This window comes from Agelaius phoeniceus, chromosome 21 (genome assembly GCF_051311805.1).
Source record: "Agelaius phoeniceus isolate bAgePho1 chromosome 21, bAgePho1.hap1, whole genome shotgun sequence".
NCBI classification, from domain to species: domain Eukaryota; kingdom Metazoa; phylum Chordata; class Aves; order Passeriformes; family Icteridae; genus Agelaius; species Agelaius phoeniceus.
The window spans coordinates 420,968-437,208 of NC_135285.1; the positions used below are offsets into that span (position 1 = coordinate 420,968).

A 16,241-nucleotide genomic window follows, 5' to 3' on the forward strand; every position below is an offset into this window, starting at 1 on the left:
ATCGCGCCGCGCTCGGCTCGCTGCGTCTGGCACGCTGCGGGGAGCTCTGTGCTCGAGCCGTCGGGACTGCGGCGGACGCGCCCGGTGATTGGCCGGCGGGGGAGCGCCGGCAGCGCCGGCCGGAAGTGGCGCGGCGGGGCGGGGGCAGCGGAGCCGCCGAGGTGCGGGGGGACAGCGGGGACACCGGGCACGGCACGGGGGGAACACCGGCCACGGGGTACACCGGGCACGGCACAGGGGGAACATCGGGCACGGGGAACACCGGGGACACTGGGCACGGCACGGGGGGAACACCGGCCACGGGGAACACCGGGGACACCGGGCACAGGGAACACCGGGCACGGCACAGGCGGAGCACCGGCCATGGGAGACACCGGGGACAGCGGGCACGGCGAGGGAGGGGACACTGGCCCCGGGCGCCACCAGGGCACCAGGCATGGCACGAAGGGAGCAGCGGGAAAGGCTCGGGAGGGCCGCGGGCCCTCGGTGGGTGCGCGTCCCCGTTCCGGGCCTGACACCGGCACCGCGCTCGGTTCCAGGCGCGGCGGCAGAATGACACGATGGACGCGGGCTGCCCCCGGCTCCCGGACACTGTCCTGTTCGAGATCTTTCTGTACCTGGACCACGCCGACGTGCTCTCGGTGGGGCTTGTCTGCCAGCAGTGGCGCGCTGTGGCCCGCGACGAATTCCTGTGGAAGGAGCTTTTCTACCGCTACTACCGCGTGTCCCGGGACGTGCCGCGGCACCCAGGTGCGCTCTGGGGCGCGGGGCTGATCGGGGGGCGGCACCTGCCGTGAGCTCGGGACGGAGGCTGCGCTCCCCCCGCTCTGCCCGCCGCTGCCAGGTGCTGGAACCCCCGAAACACGTCACCTCAGCTGTGTCACAGTGCCCTGGGCTGAGATGTGCACGGGAGGGGCTCTGGGTCTGCCCAGACCCTTCAGAAATGGGGGTCAAAGTGCTGAAAATGCTTTGCCTTTCCCTTCTTTTCACAGAAAGAAGGTTTCCTGAGCTCTCTAGGCAGGTGCTCTCTGGAGCTGCTGTCCAAGGAGATCCCGGGAGCTGCAGTGAGTCACCACAGGCTGCTGCATCCCAGCCTTCATGGGATCTGTGGAATCACTGCCAGCTTGGCCTTTCTGGGACTTGGCAGCCCCTCTGCTGCAGCTCTCTCCGTTCTGCAGCTGGAGCAGGCACTGCCACAAGCACCATTGGCTGCTTTGAGGGTCCCAGGGGCTGGGCTCTGCGGGGACACCTGTGCTGTCTGGGGGATGTGTGGCCCTGTGACAGCACTGGGGACATGTGCTGAGTCAGCACCTGCCCTACAGCACCAGGGCAGGTTGGACTTGATCTGGGCTCACAACAGGAGCTGACAGAGCCTGATAGGGCTGTCCCTGGCCGAGCTGTCAGAAGGCTTGGGGGTGGCAGTTGTGTGATCACAGCTCTGCTCCCTGCTGAGCATCCAGTGCTGGAAGCATTTTGGTGCAGTCTGGAAGGATCAGCCAGCTCTGTCTCACCAGCTGGGAGCTGGCAGAGGGGCCCTTGCTGCCCAGGGGGGTTTCTCCTCAAGCAGCCCATTCCCGGTGTGTTGTGGGGCTGTGTGGGGGACCCCAGCTGTGGCTGAGGGAATTGGATCCTGGGCTGGGAATTGCAGTGGCTACAGAAGGGCAGGAAGAAATGCCAAGGATCAGGCAGTGGGAGCTGATCTCCTTGCAGCAGGAACAGCACTGCAGAAGGGCTCTCAGGGGAAGTGGATGTTGATGGGATTCCTCCAGGCTATGTGACTTTGCTCTTGCAGACCCTGGGAGCTCCATGGGGCTGAGGATGTTCTCTTTAGGGTTTTTCTGAAGCCTTTTGACCAGGCTCATTCCCTCCCAGCCTCCTGGAGCTGCTTAGTCAGCTGCCAGCCCTGTTCTTGAGCACTAATTAGGATCAAGCAGTTGGTGTAGCTCAGTAAGGTATTCAGGCCCCTCTCTGACAGGGAGCTGTGGGCACCCTGCACAGGGCAGCAGGGCAGGGACAGCTGGCAGGTGTGGGCAGGGGCTAGAGCATGAGTTTGGGGGCTGCCCTGGGCAGCCCCATGGTTAGAGGAATGGTATGCAGTGGGTCTGTAAGATGAAATGTTGGGTTTGCTTGGCCAGATGGGGCCTGCCCAGGCTTTTCCCAGCTGAATGGGCTAGGACCAGGAGGTTCAAAGGGGGCTGAAGCCTTGAGCAGCAGTTTGATGTGCTGGGCAGCAAGCTGGTCCCTGCCTACAGGAGCAGGTGCCTCCTGGACTGCAGCATGTTCCAAAAAATCCTTCAGTCCTGTTCAGTGTCACAAGGAAAGTTGGCCCTTATCCATATACATGTCTAATCCTCTTTGCTTCTCTGGGATTTGCTGCTGCAAGAAGTCTGTAGGCTGCCTGGCTGGGCCCGTCATTAAAAATTTTCTTTATTTGTTTTTTATTGTCCATCAGTAAGACTCCCATGAGTGTGCCCCAGGCTGTGCTCAGCACGCTGTGCTCAGCTTCTGTTCTTCTCTTTTATTTTTCCAAGTCTCTTCCCTCATGGAGATGTTTTTTTCCTGGTCCCAGACCCTTTCTAGAGCCGTCTTAATTCTGTGTTAGACAAGACAGAGGTAATCAGCGCAGAGCTGGGTATGGTGAGGAGCAGCTTCCCTCTTGTCCCACCTGTTTGATTTGGTTGTGCTGGCACACATGTTCCTTCTCAGGACTGTTTTGGTCTGACAGCCAGCACCTCTGCCTGGGCTGGTTCAGTGCTGGTTTGGAAAGCAGAAGTGTGCTGTGGAGCTGTGTGTGTACTGGAAGAAAGGGGTTTTTGTGTGTAGGAGTAGGGAAGCTGCTGAAGAAAATGCTGAGGGCTGGTAGCTGAGCTGCAGCCCTGGGTTGGTGCCCCAGCAGAGCTCCTGGCCTTGCTCACAGGAGCCAGGATTGGTTTATTAGAGCCTGGTGCCATGTTTAACCCAGCTCTGCTTCCCTCCCCTCACACTTCTGCCCCGTGTCCCTGCTCTGTGCTGCAGGTGCTGTCTCATGGTACGATGAGTTCCAGAGGCTCTACGACACCATCCCTTGCGTGGAGGTGCAGGCCCTGAAGGAGCATAATGACCAAGTTTTGCACCTGAGCTTCTCCCACTCTGGCTGCCTGTTTGCATCATGCTCCAAAGACTGCACGGTCAAGGTAAAGTGGTAGGTGCCCTGTCCAGCTCTTGCAGCCTTGGTCCAGTGGGGCTTAGCCCTGAGCAGGCTTTGGCAAGTCTGTGGAGAGGTTTGACCAGATGTCCCTGGACATGGGCTGGTTCCTGTGGGTGCTGAGCTGTCTTCTAAGCCATAGAACTAATGACTTGTGCAAATGTAGCCTTGAGGGCTGTGTGGAGCTCCAGCCTGAGTGTGTGTGGAGGTGGCCGAGATGCTTTGCTTTCTAGGTGCAGATCAGTGTCCTGTTGTGCCCTGGGTCTGATGAAGACTAGGGAGATAATGATCCACTGCAATGGATCATGTCTTCCCTGAGTGGTTGTCCTGGGAGGAATCTGTCTGAACATGCTGGAAATCCAGCTGTGATAGCACCATTCACTGCCTGAACACCTCCTCTGGCTAGTGGAGCAGCAGTTCTCCATTTGGCCCCTCTCCATTTTCTGTCAGGGAAATGGACAGGGATGTGGTGAGCAGAAGGCAGTTAAATGGGGTTTTTGATACTGTTTGTTTTTCATGTCCTGGTGAGTACTGGCAGAACAGATAAAGGAGAACCACTCTCAGCCTTCTCAGCAGCTTCCTGACTGTCCCATCTCTCTGTAGATCTGGAGCAATGAGCTGGACATCTCCCTGCAGCACAGCTCCAACATGAGGCCATACAACTGGAGCTACACTCAGTTCTCCCAGTTCAACTCTGATGACTCCCTCCTGCTGGTATCTGGTGTCTTTGTGGGGCCTCACAACTCCTCCTCGGGGGAGATTGCTGTCATCAGCATGGGTAAGTGGGGCTTCCCTGGGGCTCCCCGGGGCATATGAGTGCTGGGTGAGGGGGTTCCCTTCTTCTTTGGGTGTGCAGTAGCCTTGTCTCAGCTCGTCCTGACTCCTCAGCTGAGGGGCTCCAATCACAGTTCTAGAGGGGAAACCTCACAGACAGCCTTAACTCTGTTCAGGTCACTGCAGCAACACCTCAAGGCAGTGGTTGTGTATTTACCCTCACTTCTCTTCTAAGTGCCAGTGTGGGCAAGGGTTATCCACATCACTCATCTTGAAGCTCCTGCCTATGGCATATGTGGTGCTTGGCATAGAGCTACAAAAACCCGGAATGGTTTGGGTTGGAAGAGACCTTAAGGCTCAGCTTATTCCAACCCCCTGCCATGGGCAGGGACATCTTCCACTATCCCAGGTTGCTCCAAGCCTCATCCAACCTGGCCTTGGACACTTCCAGGGATCCTGGCAGTCACAGCTGCTCTGGGCACCCTGTGCCAGGGCCTTCCAACCCTCATAGGGAGCAATTCCTAATTCCCAATATCCCATCCATCCCTGCCCTCTGGCAGTGGGAAGCCATTCCCTGAGTCCTGTCTCTCCATCCCTTGTCCCAGGTTCCTCTCCAGCTCTTTTGGAGCTCTAAGGTCTTGTCAGAGTCTTCTCTTCTTCAGGCTGGACACACCCAGCCCTCTCAGCCCATCTCCAGAGGAAAGTGGCTGCATCCAGCTCTCAGGTCACCTTTGTGGCCCTAGTCTCACCCTTAGGTCTCACAGGGCTTTCTGAGGTGTTGTCACCTGAGCCTCCTTCACTTCTGCTGCAGCTCTGTGTATGAGGCTTATCCCCACTGTTATCTCACCATCTTTGTGCAGAGTCCACAGTACCAGCAATCAGGAGTGCAGTAGGAGTGCACAGCTGCCTTGGCTGGAGAGGCCCCAAGCCGCAGGGGTGGGAGGGAAATTCTGTATGTGTTTAACTCCTTCTTGTCCCCAGGGCCTGCTCTGGGCCCCGCTCAGGGAAAGGGCAGGAGGTTGAATTGCTCTGTGCTCTGGCTCTGTGCACTGCCCTGTTATTTTGGTTTCCTTTGTGCAAGGTATCATCACACATCTCTGGAGAAAAGAGAAATAATCTGTCTCTGTAGCAGTGGCTGGGAACTGGAAGGGAGTTGGCCCCTCCTACAGAGACCTGGATTCACTTCCTCTGTCCTACACGGTTTCTCCAGGGCTCTTGCTGGAAGTCACTGCCTCACACTCATATTTCCCTTCCAGAGAACTTCACGCTGCTTTCCAGGGTGAGGAATAAGCCCTATGATGTGTTTGGCTGCTGGCTGAACGAAACCAACTTGATATCAGGCAATCTGCATCGGATTGGACGCATAACCTCCTGCTCAGTGCTGTGGCTGAACAATGCTTTCCAGGTGAGCTGCCTTCCTTCCAGCTTCACAGGCAGTGCAGCTTCCTGCTGGTTCCTGGGGGAGGGAAAGCTGCAGGGAAGGGGTGGCTCAATCCTCCTGTCCTCCCTGTTTGTCTCCTCTGACTTGCCCTCAGGATCCTGAGCTTGGGGCAACCCTTGCATGAGGTTTCTCCATGCTCAGTGTTATTATACTCACTGCAATATTCTAACTCTGCCCTGAGATCTCATTAACTTTTGCCACATTAATTAGGCTGAGGTGTTGGCTGCAGTGCTCCACAGCGTGCATTGCCCAACAGCAGGGCTGCTGAGGTCCTTGATAGTCTGAAGCTAGTCCTGGGACTGCTGTAGCCTGGCATGTGTCCCAGCAATGGCCCTTCTCCCACTTGGTAGCTCAGGGTGTTTGTGTGAGCTGGAGGCTGAGCTCAGTCCTGCCTGGTCTTGCTGAGGTTTCTTGGGCCAGATGCTGTCTCTGATTCCGTGGTGAGACTTGGAGAGCTGAGTGTGATGGCCTCAAACTGCTCATTCACTCCCTAGCACTTGGGCTGCTGAGTCGGGTTCCCCATGTTTTGCCTCTGTTTCAGTGCCACACCTGCACAGCCCCATGTTTTGTGATTTTAACAAGATGCTGACCCCAGGTAAAATCCTCTGGTAGCAGAGACTTTTCCCACAGCCACATCTCCGTGCTACACTGAGGCATTACACCAGCATTACACCTTCCATCCCTGAGAGGCCAGGAAGGACCTTGCCCATAACAGGGGCATGGGAGTACAGCTGCAAGCTGGGAACAGTGAGGCAGAGAAGGACCTGCTCTGTGTGTCTGGAGCAGATACCAAGCTGCCCCTGCTGAGGGGTACAGGCACGCTCCAGGAGCACAGGGATTCTCTGCCGCTGCTGTTGTGGGGCAGAGGAATCCTACTTCATGCTTATCACAGAGGCCTGTTCCTGAAATCTTTGTCAATCATAAAATGTAGAGTATCCTGGGGTGGAAGGGACCCACAAGGATCAAGTTCAGCTCCTGGCCCTGCACTGTAAAGCACCAGGTAGTACCAGCTGATCACCTCAGGGTATGGTGGCAGCAGGGCTGCCCAGCTGCTGTGCTTCCTCACTCCACTGCTGCCTGCCTGCAGGAATGTTTTCTCTCACTCTGTCTCCATCCAGGATAGGAAGGAGCACAGGAGAGCTGGCAAGCCTGGGGCCCCTTCTTGTGTCAGTGCCCCACACACAGTGTGGAGGGATCTGTGGGGGCTGGTGTTGCTGTGCTAGCTCAGGTCTTGGTTTGAACTGTGGGACTGACTTGGGGTGGTTCCTGCTCACTTGCCCCCTCTGCTCACAGGGCATTGAGTCTGAGAATGTGAATGTAGTGAAGAGACTGTTCAAAATCCAGAACCTGAATGCCAGCACCATCCGGACCGTGATGGTGGCTGACTGTAGCCGCTACGATTCCCCGGATCTGCTCCTGGACTATGAGGAGCAGCTGGCTGCTTCCTCCACCTGCCCAGTCTTTGATCTCGGCAGTGACAGTGAGGAAGAAGGGGCCAAGCCCAAGCCGCCTCCGGAGCCAGCCGTACAGGAATTGCCAGATGCCGGGGGTGTGCCAGCAGAGCATGGGCTGCAGCAGCTCTTTGATGGGATCATGGAGGGCCATGTGAGGCCTGCCATGACCGAGACAGAGCTGGAGACAAAGGTGGCCGAGCTGTTTGTGCGAAACAGAACTAAACCGCCCGAGCCAAACCTGCTCCCCACAGACAGCAACAGCAAGACAAAGTACTTGATCTTCACCACAGGATGCCTCACCTACTCCCCGCACCAGATAGGTAAGGCTGGGTCTGAGCCTGGTACAGCCGGGGCTCCCTAAGGGCCTGGGCTGCAGATGTGCTTGAGATTTGGGTCAGGAAAAGACTTGGTCTTTCTGCTGTTTGTGAGGTGTGAACTGGGGTTTGCTCTGGGTTCTGAGAGGCCCCATCACTGTGGGGAGTTTCACCTCCTCCACTTGCCTGAGGGTTGTTTTGTGGCTGCCAGCATGATACGTGGCCAAAGTCATGGCAAGGGCTGAGCAGAAAAGCCAGAAAGAGCTTCTGATTAAGGACACCAGCCATGAGCAGCAGTGGGTGCAGGGGCAGGATGGCAGTTGCCCTGGAGGAGTGTGTGGAGGGACCTTGGTCCTGTTCTCTTATGGGGGTAGACAGGGATGGTCTGAGCAGCATGGAGTTGATGTGTGAGTCACTTGTGCAGTGCCCCTGCCCCTTGCCTGCCTCCCCTCTGCCATGGGTGGAACCACCCTTATGTGGGCATCCAGCCTCAGTAAGACACTTGGGACTGGGGAGGTTTCCAAGGGGATGATTCACTGCCCCAGCAGTTTGTGTGGTGAGTGAGGCTGGGCAGGTTGCAGCCTCCTCTGTTGTACTAGTGGGGTGCAATGTGCTGTGGGTGTGGCATGCGCCAGGCCGTGGCATTGCTGGTGACCTTGTCCTGTGTTAAGATGTCACTTGCTCTCACCTGCAGCGCCCCTGTTAAGACTACAGGTCTAGCACAGCCTGAATTTACAGGAAATCCTCGGGGAGCTCCTCAGTGGGGAGCAGGAGTAGGGAGACTGGCTGTTTCCCCAAGAAACCATAAAGCTGGCAGAGATGTGGAAAGGACCAGGAGTGTGGGGAAGGAGGGAGCTGTTCCCAGACAAGACTGCTGTGAAGCCAGATGGTTTCAGTTCTTTTCACTGCTCACACAGTTACAGCCTTGCTTTCTTGCTCTCCTGACTTTCCCATGACATGGTCCCACACCAGTACAGCCCATTAAGGCAGGGGAAGGCAGTTTCCAGAGCTGTAAGCAGCTTAGTCTTTGCCCACCTCAGTTAGGAATATGACCTGGACTGAATGAGCTCTGCTTCATGCTCCTCCTGCCTGTGGGCTGGGTTTGCAGACAGCCATGTTGACTCACCCCTGGGCTGAGCTGAGGCAGCACCTGGATCCCCTGGGCTGAGCTGAGGCCACCTTTCAGACTGCAGGCTGCCACACACTGAGGCAGGGCCTTTGGGCTCCCCAATTCCTCCGCAGCCTCCCAGGGCTGAGGGATTTGTGCGATGCCTTTGAGCTCTGTTAACTCCCTGGCTGGAAGCCAGCACTTGCAGTACAGGCTGCTGCTTGCAGGGCTGGACACTGGCTCAGTTCCTGTGTGCAGAACTGGCCCTGTGCAGCTGCTCTGTGCCCACAGGACCTGAAGGAGCTCACTCTGTGCTCACCTCCCACTCTGTGCAGTGCTGCTCCAGCGTGAACTTGAGTTCCCATTTCTCATGCTGATTCCAGGTTGAGCGGCCTGTCCTGCTGACTCGTGTGTGTTTGAGTTTGGAACAGGGAGCATGGTGCTGTGGAAGTGAGGATGAAGATGCTGGTGAGCAGCACCAGTGGGGTGGAAGAACACCAGTCCTTTCTCAAAGGTCCCAGGCTCAGGGGAAGAAATATTAGGAATGGCCTTGGACTTGAGCTGTAATGGGGTGTCACCTATATCTTGTTGGGCTGCAGGAGAGGGCTAAAATCAAAGGTGTTGTTAGCAATTCCTCCAGAGGGGCGATGGGATGGGCTGGGCTGGGCCACCTTCCAGCTCCCCTGGACCTGCTGAGGATGAAGCCTGTGTGTGCCCAGGAGCTACTGAGGCTCACAGGGGGTCCTCCAGGAAGCTGTTGGGGATGGACCATTTGTGGGTCTGTTTGTGTTTTGGACCTCTTCAGAGCTGGAAGGGGACAGGGCTTGACCCATCACTTGTCTCATTTAGTCAGGAGGTTGAGAAGCTACAAATTACTTGAGCATGGTTTGGGTTTAAATGTCTGTTCTTTAAACTTTCTGGGACAGATCCCCATCTGCACTTGACAGTGTCAGGGGAAAACCCTGCCACAGCTCATGCATCTGCTGGGCTGCTCCAGGCTGGCTACTGCAGAGAATGGGCTCAGCCCAGGGAATCATTTCGGAGAAAAACCCTTCTACAACTAGCGTGTCTCCTGGGCCAACGCAGCTTCCATGTGCTCCAGAGATGGCTGAGGCAAGGTCTGGCTCAGGCACTGGGATCTCCCTGTCTAGGGTTTGATGTGCAGCCCACCTGAAGGAGCCTGGCCAGGACAGCAGCCCTGTCCCAGACCTTGCACAGCAAGCCGGTTTCTCCTTTCTTACCCGCACCAAGGGAAGCGCCTCCCTGAAGCCTGGGACCTCCCCCAGCCCTGCTGGCAGCAGCCTATGGAACTGCCTCCCTCTGCTTTCTGTCCCACAGGGATTAAAAGGATCCTACCCCATCAGATGACAACTGCAGGGCCAGTGCTGGGGGAGGAGCGGCGCTCAGACGAGTTCTTTGACTCCCTGGATCACGTCATCGACATCCATGGGCACATCATTGGCATGGGCCTCTCCCCTGACCACCGGTGAGCACAGAGGGCTTCAGCAACTGCCAGGGTGGGCAAGAGCTGCTCACAGGCTCTGTAGGGTGACCAGGACATGAAGTGGTGGATGGATTGGGTGCCTGCTGATCCAGGTGGTGATGGTGTGTTACTGCTGAGCTTTGCCCCCAGCCGTGTCAGGAATGTATTCCTGAGCCAGCTCAGGACAGGGTGGCTCCTTCTGAGAGTGGAGGAGCTACCCACACCAATGTGTCTTGTTCCTGAGGTAGATCATCCATAGAATCCTAGGATGGTTTGTGTTGGAAGGTAGCTTAAAAACCATCTAATCCCCACCCCCTGCCATGGGCAGGGACACCTTCCACTATCCCAGGGTGCTCATGCTCCGTCCACTTGGTCTTGAACACTTCAGGGATGGGGCAGCCACAGCTGCTCCGGGCAACCTGTGTCAGGGTCTTCCAACCCTCATAGGGAACAATTTCTTCCCAATAGCCCATATAACCCTGCCCTCTGGCAGTGGGAAGCCATTCCGTTTGTCTTGTCTCTCTGTCCCAGGTCCCTCTTCAGCTCTTTTGGAGCCCCTTTAGGCCCTGGAAGGGTCTCTGAGGTATCTCTGGAGCCTTCTCTTCTCCAAGCTGAACACCCCCAGCTCTCCCAGGCTCCAGAGCAGAGAGGCCCCAGCCCTTGGAGTATCTCCCTGGCCTTCTCTGGAGTCCAGCATCTCCACATTGTTCTTGTGTTGGGTTCCCAGAGCTGGAGGCAGCTCTGCAGGTGGGGTCTCACCTGAATGGAGCAGGGGGGAAGAGTCCCCCTACATGTGCTGCCCAGAAGACAGCCCCATTGTTAAAGATAGTTCCAGTGAGATTAGAGAGGTGTGACCTGACCCCTAGCATCACCTTTCAGGTGCAGTGGTCCTTTCCAGACATGGCCAGGAGTGTTGCAGCAGTCCATTCCCTGTTTCAGCCTGTATTTCAGTGAGCTGGGCTGCAGGCTCCATCCCTGCTGTGCCAGGGGGCTCTGTGCGCTCTGGCGCAGTGCAGGTAACCCCTCTCTGCCCTCCCCAAGGTACCTGTATGTGAACAGCCGGGCCTGGCCACGGGACTGCGTCATCTCAGATCCGATGCAGCCGCCTCCCATCGCTGAGGAGATTGACCTGCACGTGTTCGACCTGAAGACCATGAAGGAGGTGAAGCGAGCGCTGCGCGCACACCGCGCCTACACACCCAACGAGGAGTGTTTCTTCATCTTCCTGGACGTCAGCAGGGACTTCGTAGCGAGGTGAGGGGGTGGCAGGATCCTGATCCTGCATCTGGGAAGGCCTGGGCATGTTGCTATGGGATGGCCATGTGAGCAGAACACTCCTGTGTGTTGGAAGGAAAGCAGGGAGTGGGATTGGAAAGAGCAGAGGGACTGACTTGGAAAGTGCTGATAAAGGGTGGCTGCCCTGGTCCTGCTGTAAATACCCTGCCTTAAATCCCTGAGGAAAGGGTAAATCTGGGCCTGTGGTGTGTTTGGTGGCAGGTGGCAAATGCCCTTCTTGGGGCTGCGGGTGCTGTGGGCTGAGCTGAGAGGCCCTGGATCCCAGAGGGAGCTGCCTGCGCAGTATGAAGCTCATGGAGACAGGGGCTTGGGTACCCTCTGCCCCCATCCCCGCAGAAGAACAGGAGTGGGAAGGGCAGGGTGTTGGGGCTGCTGGGCTGACACTGGGACCAGTGGGACACCCTGACCCGTCTCTCCACCCCAGTGGGGCAGAGGATCGACACGGCTACATCTGGGATCGGCACTACAACATCTGCCTGGCCAAGCTGCAGCATGACAATGTGGTGAACTCAGTGGCATTCAGCCCAGTGGAGCAGGAGCTGCTGCTGACAGCCAGTGATGACACTACCATCAAGGTGTGGCGGTCCCCACGGGCCATGCGCATCCGGCAGGCCAGGAGGCCCCGGCCCAGGAAACTGCTCTTCTCCTGGCTCTTGAACCAGAAAAGCTGAACCCAGGTACATCTGCTCCTGCAGCTTCCTCACTGCAGCACCTCCTTCTGAGCTCACAGAGCCCTGAGCCCTGCACAGAGATGAGCTCTAGGCACACAAATCCTACGGCTGAGCCAGGAGGGGCCCTGGCAGCAGGAATCGCCTCCTCCTTGAAGCATCGCCTTCAGACAGGACATAAGAGCTGGGGCCCTGTTGTGGTTCTGTTGGGCAGCAGCTGAGCTGGTCACTGCAGGGTGGGCTCCCACAGCTTCTCACCAGCATTGCTACTTGGGCATAGCTCTCTGGGTGAGCTCTGGGCATAGGGGACACTGAGGCACGTCCAGTGTAGGTCTGTGTGAGCTGGGGACGTGGCCAGACACACTGGGAGCCGCCAGCTGCAGAGTGCTTGGCAGGAGCCATGGTGCAGCTGTGCTGCGTGACTGCAGGACTCTTAATATTGGCGTTTTATTAATGTGTGTTTGTCCCAAAGCTCCACGGGCAACTTGTCTGGCTGCTGTGGAATGTCAAGTGCCTCTTCCCCATGGCACCTCTGCCCAAGAGGGCAGCAGGAACTGGGGGCAGTGAGGGGGCAGCAGGGCCAGGGCTGGGAGCCTGACTGGCCCCAGGGTCTGTGTATTGGTATTGCCAGTTTCTAAACTTGGGAGAGGGGGAGGGCTGGTGGTCATATGGTGCTGGCTTTGCCTCTGTCTTCCTCTGAGTAGCACTTCAATAAGCTATGGATCGGGAACGTATTTATTGTGGGGGATCTGCTGTCCCTTTCTGGGGTACCCATGAGGACAGCTTACCTCCTGCTCATGCTACCCAATCGTGGCACTTTAGGTTCTTTTGGTGTGTTCTCTGAATAAGTGTAGACACCCACAGGTGCTGCAGGTATTCATTCACCTGCAGGTGATGGGGATGGAGCCCTCCTGCCTGCAGTGACAGCTGAATAAGCTCCCTGTCCCTGGGGCTGACCCACCATGGAGGGGTCAGCTCCTCCAGGACCTCACAGGCAGTGGGGACGGTCACTTGGAGTTATTACGGACTCGGTGGTGTTCACTGTCTGTCCCTTGAGCTTCTGTCCCTGTAGCAGGTACCCAAATGTCAGAGTCTAAAATTAAGCTCCTAATCTTGACCTGGCCTAGATGGGGCCCTGAGGAGCTGCTGTCGCTCCTGGAAGCAGGGCTGGGAAGGAGCTGCAGGGGGAGGCATTTTGGGGCCCCCTGGAAGCTCTGGGGCAGGTGCCTGTGCCATTCCCAGTCTGGGCTTGCTGATAGACCTGACAGAGGTGGCAGCTTCTGTCACAATGGCACTGAAGGCTTTAGCAGCCTCTGCAGCAGGAGGGTCAGCACTTGTGTCCTGCTGTGCCCCAGCTTCATCCAAAACCCCTGTACTCAGGTTTTCTGTCATGAAATTAGGGGTTCCTTCCTGTGTACGCACACAGGCTCCACATCCTGCTCTGTCTAGTCACACAGCAAAGGAACAGCCTCCCTTCCTCCCCCAACTGTGAACTCTCCACCTGTAGCTCAGTGCAGCAGCGAGCAAGGCACTGAGGTGCTGTTTGTACTGAGTTTTGCTCTTCACTCTGGCATTGAATAAATACTCTGCTAAAGCATCTCTGCACTGTGAGCTTGTTTTTCCAAGTACTGCTCTGCTGAGCCAGAGCTGAGGCCAGGACTGTCACAGGGCTGGGCTGGAGCACTGCTGCCCAGCCTGTGGTTACCTGCCCTGGCTGGGGAAGTGTGGGTAGAGAGCTGTGAGCAACAGGAGAGAGGCAGAGGATGGCCAAAGGGCAGCAAGCATCCATGGCAGCCAGGGCTGAACACTGCAGGTTCCAGGACAGGCCAGGGGCTAGATCCCTCCTGGATTTACGTTTTCCAAGCACTAACAGGCACAGAACGGGTAAACAGAGAGCCCTCCAATGCTGTTTGGCATTCCTGTGCCACAGCAGCCTCCTGAGCTGCAATGCCACTGTCCCCTCATTGCCCTTTGCATCTCCCTGGTGGAGCAGCTGCTGTGGTATGAAGGGGGGTCTGGGGGCTTCCCAGAGGGGACAGGTGCCCATGGTCATTCCTTGTGTTTGTCTCTTCCATACACAGTGAGTAGAGGCCACCAGGCTGCTGCCCCCACATGGGTTTAGTCCCTGGGCTGGTGCTGCAGCATGGAAGGGGCAGGAACAGGCATCCTGCAGGCACTGGGCTCCCAACAGTGGTGAGGGAAAAGCAGCCTGTTCTGGAGGAGCTCAGAGCTGTTACAACCCAGGAACAAGAGTGCTGGATTTGCCTTAGCAGCAGAACCACTGGAACCACCGGCCCAGCCCTGCTGCACTGGCTCCCACTGGCCTTTGGCCCAGTGGAGCTCCAACAGCCAGACTCCAGCTCCTTCCCTTCCCATTACAGATCCCCCTGTTCCCTCCTTGTTTGGGAATCCTCCTGCAGGGACGCAGGAGATGGGGAGAGTTCCCAGCACAGAAACCCCCTTACCCTGACACAATCCTCCCCCGTGCTGTGCCCAGGATCCCCTGGCTCATACACAGCAATGCTGTTCAAACAGCTTTTATTAGTGGTTCTGACCATACTACACCCTCAAGGAAAACAAAACCTAGATCACAGTGCTGAGATGGTGTAGTCGAAAGAAAAAACAAAAAAAAACCACAAAAATCCAGCGGTGGCTTGTGTCCAGTGTTTGTCCACATGGCCGCCAGGCTGGCAGAGCTGTGCCCAGGAAGTGGCTGGGCCCCTGTCTGCAGCACATGGGCACAATTCCTGCTGCCAGCTCCAGAGCTGCTAAGAACCAAAAAAGGCCTGGCAGCATCAGCAGTACCAAAGGGTGGGGAGGAAAGGGCTCCCAGCAGGAGGGGCTGACAGGCTGTGTTTCCCCTCCAGCAGTAAGCCCGTGGCCTGAAGAGCTCAGCCTGAGCTTTGCTGCAGCACCGACTCTCCCACAGACCTTCCAAACGTGCTGGGGCAGGAGCACCAGTTCCCACCCCGAAAGCACCCCAGACCCCCCCACCCCCAACTGAGCCAGTGTCTCCACAGTCCCTCCTGGCACCACCTGGCCAGAGCCCCCAGCCCCACTGCAGGCAGCACCCCATGAGCAGACATTCTGATCAACATAGAACAAGCTCCCCCCACATAAAACTCAACTCCCAGCAATTTTATGAGCAGAGTTGACCCTCCTGTGTCTTCCCAGGCTTTTCCAAGCATCTCTGGGGAGCTGCTGTAGATGGGAGCAGGGCTCTGCTAGCCTGGATTTTCCTCATAAGGCACAGGGTGAGAGCAGCAACACAGGGCTTGATCTGTATCTTCTTGGGACAGGCTGGAGGGGACTTCACAAAGGGAGGGGTCCTGTCACCCCTCTCCCACCTCAGGCTGTGCTGTCACCAGCTTCTGTCCCCCGCCCCCAACAGCAGGGGCTGGCTCTGTCCCCAGACCCTGCACACACACATGTGAGAAGCTCCATGCACTGATTCCAAAGGGGGCTCACAGGTCACCCCAGCACCTGTCTGGAGAGCACCGGGCCAGCACAGCAGCCATGGGTGCAAGAGGTTCAGCTTGGACCAAGGGGCAGCTCAGCCACCAGGGCATTGGGCACCCCTGAGTTCCTGGTTCCATGCTCACTGCTCCAAGGTCAGGAAGGTTAGAGGCCCCTGAGTTCCTGGGCAGCAGAAGGGACATTGCAAACAGCCCCAGGGGTAGGTCAGGGCTGTGCCAGCACATGAGGGGGACAGCCAGACTTTGCAGGGCTCCCTGCCAGGGCAGAGCCTGATGGTGTTCCGGACCCCTCAGGGTGGCTGTGCCAGAGCCAAGGTGTGAGCAGACCACAAGCCTGGCAGGCTCTGCAGCCATCAGACCCAGGCTGGGCACCTGGCAGGAGCTGCTGGCAGTGGAGGGCAAATCCCTGGCAGCCACTGAGGAGGGTGACCACATTCCAGCCTCACTGCCTGAGGAGCAGCACAAGAGCCAGCCAGAGCCCCTGATCAATGCAGGGTCTTCACAGCTGGTTCCTGTCACCAACACATCTCCTGTGGCACATTCAGCCACTGACGGGTGTGAGAAGCCCAGGCAAAGGAGGCAACAAAGCTTCAAGTTCACCCTGGATCAGGGCCCATCCAGAGCTACTCATGGCCACAACAAAGCTGTAGAGGGCACTATGCAGGGACGTGGCAGCCAGTTCTTCCCCACTAACACTGAGACCTTCTCATGGTTGCTGAACCTGTGCTGTCCAGAGGGAAGGAACCCAGGGACAGAAAGGGGACAGCATGCTTCACTTCTCCAGCCCCCAGATCCTACCCAGGTGGCTGCAGGTTCAACGTGGGGCCAAGTGGAGGAAGAGCTCCAAGGTGCTGCCACCTGGAACCAGGTGCCCCATGACTCCTGAGCTCAGGGCTGGGGAGGAACAGTGAGGGAGACCCGCTGCTGGTGACTGCAGGCGCTGTGAGAGTGCAGGGGCTGGCCAGCAGTGCCCACTGCATGGGCAGACAGTACACATCCCACGGCCAAGGTTGCAGCGCCCAGACAGACACGGCAGTGCAGCC

General features: G+C 57.4%; 1 protein-coding gene across 3 annotated transcripts; it reads left to right on the forward strand.

The window, feature by feature from the left end:
- Positions 1-12: 12 nt before the first annotated feature.
- Positions 13-13,321, forward strand: FBXW5 (F-box and WD repeat domain containing 5). 3 transcript variants are annotated; one of them, XM_054646297.2, is made up of 9 exons: positions 13-161; positions 540-750; positions 3,016-3,173; positions 3,788-3,962; positions 5,215-5,363; positions 6,693-7,173; positions 9,614-9,761; positions 10,800-11,012; positions 11,479-13,321. In XM_054646297.2, exons 2-9 carry the CDS (start codon positions 561-563, stop codon positions 11,723-11,725), a joined length of 1,761 nt encoding a protein of 586 aa, XP_054502272.1. In that variant the 5' UTR covers positions 13-161; positions 540-560; the 3' UTR covers positions 11,726-13,321. The 3 variants fall into 3 exon arrangements, with proteins under 3 accessions (XP_054502272.1, XP_077045340.1, XP_054502273.1); XM_077189225.1 differs by lacking the exon at positions 13-161 and adding an exon at positions 197-217; XM_054646298.2 differs by lacking the exons at positions 13-161; positions 540-750 and having other exon boundaries at positions 3,016-3,181.
- Positions 13,322-16,241: the final 2,920 nt, after the last annotated feature.